Raw genomic sequence first — 13,231 nt, forward strand, 5'->3', positions numbered from 1 at the left:
ATCTTATCTATCTTCTTTTAAAAATCAAGACAAATACACATTTTTTTAATACTACCTACTATACATACACTTAATTTATTTATTTTTTATTTCATCTGGTTTTACTTGATGTAATTTGATCACTTTCACCTTTTGTTATTTAGGTTTAATCCTATTCATTACATACTGTTATAGCTCAAACATATATTTTCAAAACAATTTAAAAACACTGAGCAAGGCATAAAACATGGTAGCAGCACACAACCAACAGATTGATTAAGAGCAATTTCATCACTTAAAAAGTGAACAGGGTCAAATTGAAATCCCTGAGAGTCTGAAAAACAAGGAGTGATTTCTAAAGTGTCAAGGCTTAAAGTGTAACTACGGTTTTTTTCAACCTGGACCCTATTTTCCTATGTTTATTTGTGTCTAAGTGACTGATTTATTTATTTAATTAGTTTATTTGTCAGGGACAATGTACAAAATACATTAATCTTACGAAAAGATGTTTTGTACCAGAGTTAGCTAATGCTAGTTTCCATCTGCAGTCCCCATGTGCACTGATGGGAACAACAATCTCTGACATTGGTCCAGTATTAAGTGAGATCGCTGCAGTCCAAGTATATCTTGCTGCAGTCGGCAGCGGCGAAACAAGCTACAATGTAAGTTAATAGGGCAATTATCCAGCTTGTATTTACCTTCACAAAAGTGCTTGTTTTGACGCTGACAGCCTCAGATTAATATTCTAAGTGTCTGACAACATTATGGAAAGGATCCCTTCAGAGATAGACCTTTAAAACCTCTTTGAGACCGTTCTGTTTAACCAGAAACAGCTCTGAAATCGCTAGCACTACACCCACCAGACTCCATTTAAAAAAGCAATATTTTAAGCGTGTATAGAGCCAACATATTTTCACATGTGAATCAGTAAACTATGTGTTTATTTCAACCAAAACTAGAGTTGTGATGGTTGAAAAAATGGAAAGACGACCCACAACGGCTTTTCATAGTTTTATTTTGTTTCTATCCACTTTGAATGAAGTGTATTTTACGACGCTAAAATTACAGTTTATTTACATGGAGTCTGGTGGGTTTAGCGAACGCAATTTCGCAGATGTTTTTATGTTTAAAAAAAGGATCTTACTCTTTAACAGAAATGTCGACCTCCTTAGAAATCCTTTTCATAATGTTGTCAAACACTTCGAATATTAATCTGAGCCTGTCAGCGACAACACAAGCACATTTGTGAAGGTAAATACAAGCTGGACCATTGCCCTATTAACTTACATTGTAGCTTGTTTCGCCGCTGCCAACTGCGATCTCTCTTAATACTGGACCAATGTTAGAGATTGTTGTTCCCATCAGTCACTCCCTGTTGTCGCTCTAATTGCACAAGGAACAAAAGAAAATGTCTACCTGTTTGTTGTGTGCATAAAAACGGAACGCTGCTTCTCCATAATGTAATATTTATTACTGCTTAACGCTGCTTATATCAAAGTGATGAATGTGTGTGACTGTATGTTCCCTGACAGAGTTTGACGACCTGGAGATGTGCACCTCTCTGGACTGTGGTTCCCAGTGGTGGCCTGCCAACACCAGCAGCAGCTCCACCTTAACTAAAGGTACAGTATTTTATAAAGCAGTTTAAAATCGGGTATAAGGACATGGTTTCCATGGGTTACAGGGAGAAACAAGGGGGTTGACATTCATTATTATTATTATTATCGTTGTTTTTTTTTTTATTAATTTATTGTTTTTTTTGGTTTTGAGTTTATGAAATGTATTCTTTCCTCGTTTATGTTCCTTGTTTTTGAAAATAATTTCTATAATTTGAAATTGATTTTGGGTACGAGGGAGAGAGAATACATGGCAATACATTCAACAGGGGGTCCGTGACGCGTTATTATGGATCCCACGTAACTTCTAGGCAAGACCCGCCCTATGAAGCAGCCCGATTGGTTGGGGTTAGGCATTGACCTCGAGTGGTTAAGGTTAGGATAGCCGATTGGTCAGGGGATAGGACCTGAACAAATCGGGTTCACTTACCTTGTGTAAGCAACGATGCCAATAGTTGTGTGTGAATGCTGTTGAAGGGCGGGTCCCTCCTAGAAGTTGCGTGGGTTCCATAATTACGCGTCCGTGACCCTTAGGTCAAATTATAGTAAAAATGTTTTTGTTTTTTTTTCAAAATGAAAATGTCTGAAAACATACAATAATATGAAACCAACATATAAATAAGGCAAAGACATTGAAGATAAGTATACTATAGGTAAAGTAGCCACTATGGTAGCAGTACAGTTAAGATTAAGGATTCACTGTGCCGTCTACGTGTAGGCCTGTGTTAAACATTCAAACATGATGCATAAATAATACATACATACGTGTTTTCATTTTATTTTCATTCATGTAAAATGGCATTTGGGAAGTGGGTAGATTTTCCAATCACTAATTTGCAGACACAGGGTGGGATTAAATAAGTTTATATTTCTTCTCACTCCTGTCAGATATGTAAACAGACCGTCAAGTGCTCACAAATGTCTTTGTTGTTTTTAACGTATTAGAAATAAACACTTTATATCAATCACTAAAGGAACCCCCCAGGGCTCCGGTGACGGAGACGAGATGTCCTCTCTCCAGCGCCTGGTGGAGGACCTTCGCTCCCAGCTGTCCCGCTCCCAGGCAGTGATCCGCGGCCTCCAGAGCCGCCTGCGCTCCCTCTCCACCTCCAGCGACTACGCACCCTCCACCCCTCGCAAAGTCAACTGGTCCTTCCAGGCATCGGAGGACGACGAGGGCTGGCAGTCGTCCGACGGGGGTCCTCTGGCGTCGCCCTGTCACCCCCACCCGGACAGGGGCCTGCAGGCGCTGGCGTCCCGTGTGGACGCACTGGAGGACCAGCTGAGGAAAGGAGGCAACAAGTCCGTCAGCAAGGACGTAAAGTCTGCCACCTGGCCGGGGTGAGTGACGGGGAAATACAATTTCCTTTTCTTTTCTTTTTTTATTAACGGGAGACACTGTGATGTTTCCATATACAAACTGTACACGTACAACTGCTGTTTCATTATTGATGATGTTTAATGAGCATGCTCTGATGAAGTCATGCCTACAGCGTGTATCGTACTTGTTGTAGCCAATTTAGACATGTGCTGTGTGTGTGTGTGTGTGTGTGTGTGTGTGTGTGTGTGTGTGTGTGTGTGTGTGTGTGTGTGTTTAACTATATTCGTGGGGTCCAAAAACCGGGAATACAGTATACTTGTGGGGTCCGGACAGCTTTGTGGGGCCAAAATGCTGGACCCCACAACTTTAAAGGTCTGTTTGAGGGTTAAGACTTGGTTTTAGGATTAGGGTTAGAATTAGGTTATGGTTAGGGTGAGGGTAAGGGTTAAGGTTAGGCATTTAGTTGTGATGGTTAAGGTTAGGGTAAGGGGCTAGGGAATGCATTATGTCAATGACGGGTCCCCACAAAGATAGTGAAACGTGTGTGTGTGTGTGTGTGTGTGTGTGTGTGTGTGTGTGTGTGTGTGTGTGTGTGTGTGTGTGTGTGTGTGAGAGACGCCACCTGCTCTCCTGTGTGTATCAGAGGTTAGAAAGGGAATCACAGGTGATTGAGGTAATAGGAATTAGGATCTGGGAAGCCACACAGTTTTTCAACCTTAGCTGTGTGTGCAAGTGATGTTTTTAGATCTCATCTGCTCATTGTTAATCTTGCACAGTCAGTCTTTTTGTAGGATACTTTAAATGCATTTATAAAATAGAGGATTACCCTTTAGATGATGGAGGACCTCATTATTTGCACCAGCAAGTGTTGGAATTGGTTTCAAATTCCCTTCAGTGGTATTTGTTGTTGTCAGATTGCCACTACAGTACTACTTGTGAAACTAACCACTTACTGCCGTACATATTGTAATACATGACTGCAGACACTCACTTTACAAGTCACTGTTACACACTGGTGTTATACACAGTACACACTGTAAACACTACAGACACTACAAGCAAAAGAAAAATATATATTTTTTTTTTAGTTTTTGGGGCTATTCTGGCTTGCATAACATGTCCTCTTTCCAACTAGTGGGGAAAAGAATATCCAATACACATTAAGGTGTTTTTTTACTACACTTTGTCTATTTGTGTCAGTAGATTTCTTCTAAATTCACCGAAAGTTAGCATTAGATAATGCCTCATTTGCATATTTAAACATTAACATTTTCAGATAACTTGTAATACAAAGAATTATTGTCTTAATGTCAGTAAAAGAAAAAGGCTTTCAGCAGAGTGGTGAGTATGAAATGACTCTGATGTTGTACTGATGGAAATATTGCCGTGGAAACGGACATGATACTGAATTAATCAAAACATGAACACGGAAGAAATGCTGAATTTGCAGCAAAATCAAGAGAAAAATCTGAAAACAGGGAGACGTCTTACTAAAATATGATAAAATATCTTTATAAAACATGTTTTAAATAAAGACCTGTTTTTCTTTGTGTTCTAGGTATATAAAGCTGCTGGTCACTTTTTGAGATTGTACACTACAAACAATTCGCCATAAATGAGCGAAAACATTCACAAACACTGGTGTGATCCATCCAGGACAGTGTATCAGCATCTCACTGACAGTGATCCGTTAATCACTGCAGGCGTTATCTGTCACTTTCCATCAGTCTCAGTCCGTGGCAATCAAGCAGAACCACAGATGTTTTTTATGTAAACTCAGATGACAGTCAGAGGGGGATTAACTGACACCAGAATGGGAACACGATGTCCCATTTATGTGTGACCAAACTGTAGCTACAGTCAGAATCAGAAAAGGGTTTGTTGCCACAATAAGTACACTAATGTGGAATTTGCCTTGGTGAAAGGTGCATACATAAACTAACAAACAAACACAAACAAAACTGCATATTTTAGAGTGGCCTTTTACTGTGGCCAGCCTAAGGCAGACCTGTGCAATAATCATGCTGTCTAATAAGCATCTTGATATGCCACACCTGTGAGGTGGATGGATTATCTCGGCTCACTAACACAGATTTAGACAGATTTGTGAACATTATTTGAGAGAAATAAGCCTTTTGTGTACATAGAAAAAGTCTTAGATCTTTGAGTTCAGCTCATGAAAAATGAGGGCAAAAACAAAAGCGTTGCGTTTATAATTGTGTTCAGTGTATTAAACATTAATATGAAATAAACAATAAATACAGAAAAACAAATATATACATACAAAAGGAGAATAGAATAGAATACACTTTATTGTCTCCCGAGGGGATGGTAGTTTGGTCCAGAACAGTAATGGGGATCCAAATATTAACCATCAACAGCAGCAGTCTCATGTAGAGCAACGGTGGAAGAAGTATTCAGATCCTTTACTTAAGTGAAAGTACTAATACCACACTGTAAAAAATACTTTGTCACAAGTCAAAGTCCTGCATTGAAAATGTTACTTAAGAAAAAGTCTGTAAGTATCATCAGGAAAATGTACTAAAGTATACTTAAGTATTAAAAGTAAAAGTACCCGATGCATAAAAATCCTCCCATTGTAGAAAGTGTAAAGGATCCAACCAGTTGTGTGTTTAATGGTCTAATCATTTCAGCTGGACTTGTAGGCCGTTATATTGTTGGCTTTAATTTATAATAAAACATCAGATTTTATAAACTATGTGTGTTTTGTGTGCAGAAATCTCAGTGTGTAAAGCAGGGATCTTCAACAGGGTGTCCGGGACCCCTAGGGGGCCCCCAGAGTCACTGCGGGGGGGCCTCCAAAAAATTGTTAATCTTTGAAAGTAAAAAGAAAAATTAAAAATTAAAATGCCTTAACATGAATCCAACATATTATTAGCAAATATAAATCCCCACTGATGATAGGCTTACTGGCCCATAGGTAAGGTAGTCTCTAAGGCCATCCACAGATACAGTTAGTTAGTTAGTTAGTTAGTTAGTTAGTTAGTTAATGCTAAGGATTCACTGTTACATGTGTAACTTATAAAATCAGGGCGACAATTATTATTTTGATAGCTTAGTAGTATATGCACTAAAAAGGTATGTAAAGGCTTTAGGCCCCCCTACACTTTATTGTAGGCCCAGTTTAATATGCAACTTCATTTTAAACAATATGTAGTAGGTGGTCCCTGCTCCGTCTCTCTTTCAGTTAAGGGGTCCTTGGCTTAAAAACGTTGAAGACCCCTGGTGTAAAGTAACTTAAGCTGTAACAGATGAATGTAGTGGAGTAAAAAGTACAATATTTCTCTCTGAAATGTAGCGGAGTAGAAGTAGAAAGTGGCATGAAAAGAAAAGACTCAAGTAAAGTACCTCAACATCTGTACATAAGTACGATACTTGAGTAAATGTACTTAGTTCCATTCCACCACTGATGTAGAGTACTATTTAATTTTCATGTCATCTCACAGATTGTCCGAATTATAATATGTAACACCCATTTCTCTTTCTCTCTGTAGTAAATTCGATACTCTGATCCAGGCTCAGGCCCGAGAGCTGTCCCACCTCCGCCAGCGGCTGAGGGAGGGTCGGGGCGTGTGCAACATCCTCACGCAGCACCTGGGCGACACCACCAAGGCCTTCGAGGAGCTGCTGAGGGCCAACGACATCGACTACTACATGGGCCAGAGCTTCAGGGAGCAGCTGGCTCAGAGCGGCGCTCTGGCGCAGCGAGTCGGCGCAAAGATCAGCGGACGTGAGTGCTCTGATTTTATTAACTTCAATGTCATAGACAGTCGAGAAATCAGAAGAGACAGATTCCATTAATAGGCTGTCTGATTGATTCAAAGTCCCTTGTGTTGTCTTCGGGTCAAATTTGACCCGTTGTCTAAATGTCTATATCAGAAATATGGGTTTCTTTTTAACAACCTCATTTTGATTACCCAAAATAACATGGCTGGATCCATACAACGCGCTTCGCAAGTACAACAAAAATCTCTACTTTCATTGAATTTTGCGTTTTGTTCTATTTTTTAGCATTTGAAAAGAAATAGTATCTCGACTGAACCTTGACATATGCCATTCTGTGATTATCCTTCCTTTAATATTAGTCTAAAACATTTATAATTTCTGCTTTTTAACTCAAGAATTAGATATAGTTTCTTATAAATGAGGTTTATTGAACATGAATTCCAAAAATAAGTGTAAATCTAGTAATGAGTTAGTGTTAGTGGTGTTCATACATGGTAGTGTAAGGAAGTGTAAAACGTCAAAAAAGTGCCAAAAACATTGAAAAAATAGACAAAAAAGTTAGAAAAAGTGATTTTCAGGGTTAAATATAAAAGGCTGCACAATAAAAACCAAAATGTATCCTCATCATCGCAACATCAACTTGTTCAATAAACACATTGCGGAAGGAGCCAGTCCTCCTCCAGAAAACGCTCCCATAGGTCGTTTGTAGGGATGGGCATATCGATCCTGTGGTATCTGTCGGTACACGATCCGTTCTGCACATGCGCAAAATGTTCGCGCATGCGCGGTTGTACGAGGATTTACGACACTGCACGATCTGTTCCACGCTTCCGGTCGACAGCCAAGCTAACGTTAGTTTAGCTAACAGCTAATTCGGCTAACCGCTAGCTGATTGTAGCGGTCTGCCGTTAGCCTCCACAGGCAAGCTAACGTTAGTTTAGCTAACGGCTCATTCGGCTAACCGCTAGCTGATTGTAGCGGTCTGCCGTTAGCCTCCACAGGCAAGCTAACGTTAGTTTAGCTAACAGCTAATTCAGCTAACTGCTAGCTGAGACAGCATGTAATAACTTTAAAAGACCCTCAAAATAAAACTTGAAAATAAACGTTGACATATATAACAAACACCTAACATATATAACAGCTGTTACGTCAGTTCTACTTTACTTGTGATCATTTAAAATACAATCACTCAATACTTGTCTTTATTGTTATTACTGTGAAGTCTTAATTTAGCTGTAGCCTGCTTTTCCCATTAGGTTTGTGTTAACGTTATTTTAGACTGAATCTAGCTGTCAGCTAGCGGTTAGCCGAATTAGCTGTTAGCTAAACTAACGTTAGCTTCCCGGTGGAGGCTAGCCATAGGCTAGCGTGGAACAGATCGTGCAGGTCGTATCCTCGGTAAAACAGTATTATCTTGCGCATGTGCAGAACGGATCGTGCAGGCAGAACGGATCGTGTACCGACAGTATCGATAGATCGATATACTCACGCTACTCATTTGGCATTGATTTCCTTAAAAAAATATCGATATAAACTAAAAAATAATAATTGGGGGTGTATGCATCACTTTCAGCTGTTTTAGATTACTTACTTAAATGACTATGTGCCGGGACACCCCTGTACCTGGCGGCGTATTGAGCTGGCCCATGTCACGTGACAGGAGACGAGCGAATGAGCGTCAACGTGCGACACAGCCGACAGCGACACAGACAAGGGCCTGAAAATGTGTATGTTTTTGTTCATATTTAATTTATTTCATTCATATTTATGTTATTTATTTTAATTTTAATTTTATTATGTATTGACCATAATACATTTTGTATAAATGGTCTGTATTTGTCTTGTGATTTGTCTTAAATGTAATAATATTTTTACTGACAAAAATTGCCAATAAGAAATTAACGGTATCGGTATCGATATCGATGAAAATGCAAGAAAAAGTATCGGTATCGTATCAAATCCTAAAAGTGTGGTATCGCCCATCCCTAGTCGTTTGTACAAGCAGCAATTACGACCTATATTTAGGTTCCTAGTGGCGACGCCCTCTAGTGGCTGTAGTAGTTATGACAAGGGAAAGCAGGAAGTAAGGTGAGGAAGCCCAGTTATACTTGTTATGGTTTCGGTATTTTTCTTTGTTTTCTGTTCTACTTTGTATCTGGTATTTTGGTTTTATGTCTTGTCTCCTTGTGATTGTGTAATTTATGGTCTTGTCTTGTATTATGTTCTGTTTCCTGTTTTATTGTGATAGTCTGGTTTTCTGTGCTGTCTTGTCTAGTTTTACTTCCTGTGTTTTCCCGCCCTTGTGATTGTCTGATGTTTCTCACCTGTTTCCTAGCCCTTGTGTCACCTGCCTCTTGTTACCTCGTTATCCTGTGTATTTAGTCTTTGTCTTCCCCTTTTCCTCTGTCAGATCATTTTGTTCTTGTTCTCGTGTTGAGTTTACCTTGCTGTCACTTATTTCCAGTTTTGATATCCTGTTCTGTGTTTTTTTTGCGTCATTCTGGAAATCAGTTTTTGCCGACTGCTCTTGCGACTCCTCTTTTGTTTGAACCTTGTTTTCGTTAATAAATTCTCAAACGACGAAACTCCTGCCTTCTCTCTGCTTTTGGGTCCACCATTCCCTGAGCACTACGACAATACTTGCTTTTAACTAGGCATTCACGTACGTAAGACGGCTGCCACGCGTATCCTGCGTTCCTTCGGAGTGTCATCAGAAATTAACGCTATGCGTCCGCAAGATGTAGTTCAGCGCTTGAACGTGGGGGCACGCTTTTGTTTTACGCTCTTTTACACCGTCAAAGCTGTTTTTTGAGAAAAAAATCATAAAAAAATTGCCCTTTTGACACTTAAAAAAAAAAATATATATATATATATATATATATATATATATATATATATTACACATATATATATATATATATTACATATATATATATATTACATATAGACTCTTTAAATGTTTTTCACGTTCAGTGTCACGTGCGTAACCTTCAGGAAGTGAAGTGACGTATAATTTAAACCCAAAACACCATCTTTTTCTAAACTTAACTACCGGTAAGTAGTTTTTGTGCCTAAACCTAACCAGTCCCGTCGTATGGTTTGGAGGACTTGTTGGAAGACTGACTGCGACACAATTTTTTGCTAATTAAAAGAGATTATCAGTAGAAAACTGCAATCCTAAATGTTTGTGCCTTTGTTGTTCACTAATAAACAAATGTTGGAAAGTATTTCATTTTTTTAATTCAACAAGCAGTTACTGTAGCAGAATACTGAACGAGCAGAAAGGCAGAACTGAGTACGCATTAATATCTGTTTATTTATCGCACGTAATATCCTTATGTTATTCAACAACGTTATCGCATATTTTCCTCATATTGTGCAGCTCTAACTCAATTTATGAAAACAAATGATATGTCTCCCACAGGAGATCATCCCGAAGATCCAGATGAGAAAACAGAGCTGCTCGCCATCCGGTCAGTGCTCGTGTGTGTGTGTGTGTGTGTGTGTGTGTGTGTGTGTGTGTGTGTGTGTGTGTGTGTGTGTGTGTGTGTGTGTGTGTGTGTCTCTGTTGTTCTGTGTAACAGCAGGCTCGATATTGGTCAGTGGAAAGTATTGGTGTGTGACGCTCGGGCCAATGAAGGCAGAATAATCAGATGCGATAACGAGCGATGATCTCACAGTTTAATCAATGACAGAGCTAATTGGTACATTAATGAAAGCGCTGGATACACATCTATAGGCACGGACTTGTGGTCTGTATCATGACAAATATACTTCTGTAGCTGATAAATAAATGTAAAAAAAGAAGAGAGAAATATAGGGTTAGTCAAAAGATATATTTCTTTGCTAACTAGTGAGAAAATCTTTGTTTCATCTTTGTTCTTCTGTGCCACACGCCTTTTTTGGTTTCTTTTCTTACAAACCAAGTCAAGTCTTGTTTCCTGCTGCTGGTCGCAGCTGGCAGGACGTCTCTTTGGGCCCTTCAGCAACTTTGTCGCTCTGACATCACTGCATTACAAAACCACAAAGTCGTGCGGGGCCAGAGCCCTCCACCCACTGCCATCCAAACCATACAACTCATCCAACTCATAATTTATTTTAGCTGGGGAGTCATGACCAGCGGGGGGTCAGCTGATGTCCGAGCGAGGACTTTTAACTGTCCGGTCGATTGGTTAGCTAATTAGGCAGACAGCAGAGAGAGAGAGAGAGAGAGAGAGAGAGAGGAGAGAGGGAGAGGATGGAGAGGCAAAAGAAGAGAAAGACAAAACGACAGCACAAGTGAGATCAGGACAAACGGTTACGCAAGAGGAACAAAAAAAGTCTGTACCAGTCTGTACCAGAAATAATTAGGGCTGGGTTTAAAACAATCAATCTTTGTTTGAGTCATCTGATATCGATTAATACAATTGGTATTTTATCTAATTGATATCGAATTGGTAATGTAATCAAATCAGGACCGACGGAATCGGAATCGAATCCATTTGGTTGAAGTTTACTTCATCATGAGACGTGTTTCAGCGAATCTGTCGCCTGAAAAACGCTCCCATGCAAGCAGCAATTATGAATCTCATATTTATGTTTATAGTGGCGGCACCCTCTAGTGGATGTAGTAGTTACGACGGGAGAAAAGCAGGAAGTAAGGTGAGGAAGTATAATTCAAAAACACAAAACAAATGCAGGACTTTCACCCAGGAGACCGGGGTTCCTGTCCCGATTAAATAAGAAAAAAACTGTGCGTTTTTAAGTAGTTTTTGTGTTTTTAGTTGTAACATAACCAAATTGTGACCGCTCACGATGTTAAGGGCAAGTTTGAAAACCGCGACTGTACCTTTCTCTGGTTTAGATATGAGGGCGGAAAACGCTCCTGTGGGTCGTGTTGAATGGGAGGAATACACAAGCGTATGGTTTTCATGGGAGCGTGTCTATGTTCCCCGGGTCCTATGTTCCCCTCTTTGTCTGGGGAACATAGGACCCTTTTTCAAAAAAAGGGTCCTATGTTCTCCAGTCTGTTACTTTTTCCACCATTACTGCCAAATTCCATGGCAAATAGGCCTATGTAGGCCTACGGGCTGTCCTAACCCTAACCCTGTGTTTTAACCCAAACCTAACCCTAACCCGGGGAACATAGGACCTGGGGAACATAGGACCTGGGGAACATAGGGATGACCCCGTTTTGGATTGGCATATGGTTTTGGAGGACTTGTTGTTTTCAGCCCGTGTTCTTTAGAAGTCATTGAACACCACTTTACAAAAACACAACAGTTTCTCTCAAACACTTTTCATTGAGACTCATTTGTGAATGTTGCAAACACAGCTCAGTCTGTTTTTAAAGTGCCCATATTAGAAAAAAAAATCACTTTTTCTGGGATTTGGGGTGTTATTTTGTGTCTCTGGTGTTTCCACACGCATACAAACTTGGAAAAAAAACCATCCATGGTGTTTAGAGTGAGATACGGTTTCTAAATGTGTCCTGCCTTCAGTCTCCGGGTGAGCTGGTCAAAATCTGCACGGCTTTCTACGTCACTAGCCGAGACGAGGGGGCTAAACCATGCTAGCGCTAGCATGCTAGCGGTTAGCCCCCTCGTTCACAATGGCAAAACACTGCTACAACACACACAAGTTCACCCTAATCTACAAAAGAACTACTTCCATGTCCCTGTTCTGCAGGTATTCCACGCAAAGTTGGAAGTGCACCCTCATTTAGAAGAAGTCTCCCGGCTAATCCTGCCTTGTACTACTGAAGTTATAGAAACAAACTAGCTGGCTAGCTAGCTGATGTGATCCTTACCTAGCTACTGAGCATGTGCGACTCCCAACAAAGATGGAACAGAAGTGTGATGTCTCACTCTGTAGCTAAAACAGAGAGCTCCACACACAGGGTGAAAAGAGGAGCTGCAGCAATGGGCAGTACAACAAAAATATGGAGTTTTTTGAAAATTAAACCATGTAAACCTATTCTGATATAACCTCAAAATACAATTATGAACCTGAAAATGAGCATAATATGAGCACTTTAAGGCGACAGCTGAGAGCACAGCTTGTGGCCGTCTCTTCTGGATGAGTGATGAATGTTCTGGATGTTCAGTCATTTAAATCGGTTTCACAACACGAGTCATACCTGAGTGAGATGGGAAGAGTCAAATGCCTAAAAGGTAGAAAACATTACACTGACAGGTTTTTTAATAAGTGAGCTGAAAGATGCAAAAAATCTGTGTTTGGTCCTTTAAGCTGGATGGCTGTTAGAGAGGGTGAGTGCTGGGTCAAACCACGGAAAACAAACAGTTGTCTTTGAATAATTAGTTTCCCCTCAGAGAGAAAGGGAGAGAGAGAGAGAGGTGGGGGAGAGAGACAGGGAGGGGGAGCGAAAGGGAGAGAGAGACAAAGAGAGAGAGAGAGAGAGGGGGGAGGGGAAAGGGAGGGAGGGAGAGAGGGGCAAAGAGAGATGGAGAGAGAGGGAGGGAGAGACGGAGGGAGAGTGAGAGAGAGGAAGAGAGGGAGAGAGAGCGAGTGAGAGAGAGAGAGAGGGAGAGAGAGCGAGAGAGAGAGAGAGAGAGGGATGGAGAGAGAG

General features: G+C 40.4%; 1 protein-coding gene across 10 annotated transcripts in view; it reads left to right on the forward strand.

Annotated features, from left to right (window-relative positions):
- Nucleotides 1–13,231, forward strand: part of LOC116054874 (phosphodiesterase 4D interacting protein) — a 152,815-nt gene that overhangs the window by 114,650 nt on the left and 24,934 nt on the right. For all 10 annotated transcript variants that reach the window (XM_036007021.1, XM_036007013.1, XM_036007015.1 and 7 more), the window contains 4 exons: nt 1,512–1,601; nt 2,570–2,936; nt 6,432–6,667; nt 10,088–10,136. In XM_036007021.1, the coding sequence (XP_035862914.1) occupies nt 1,512–1,601; nt 2,570–2,936; nt 6,432–6,667; nt 10,088–10,136 (742 nt within the window). The remainder of the gene's footprint in view (nt 1–1,511; nt 1,602–2,569; nt 2,937–6,431; nt 6,668–10,087; nt 10,137–13,231) is intronic.

Source organism: Sander lucioperca, chromosome 11, assembly GCF_008315115.2.
Source record: "Sander lucioperca isolate FBNREF2018 chromosome 11, SLUC_FBN_1.2, whole genome shotgun sequence".
NCBI lineage: Eukaryota > Metazoa > Chordata > Actinopteri > Perciformes > Percidae > Sander > Sander lucioperca.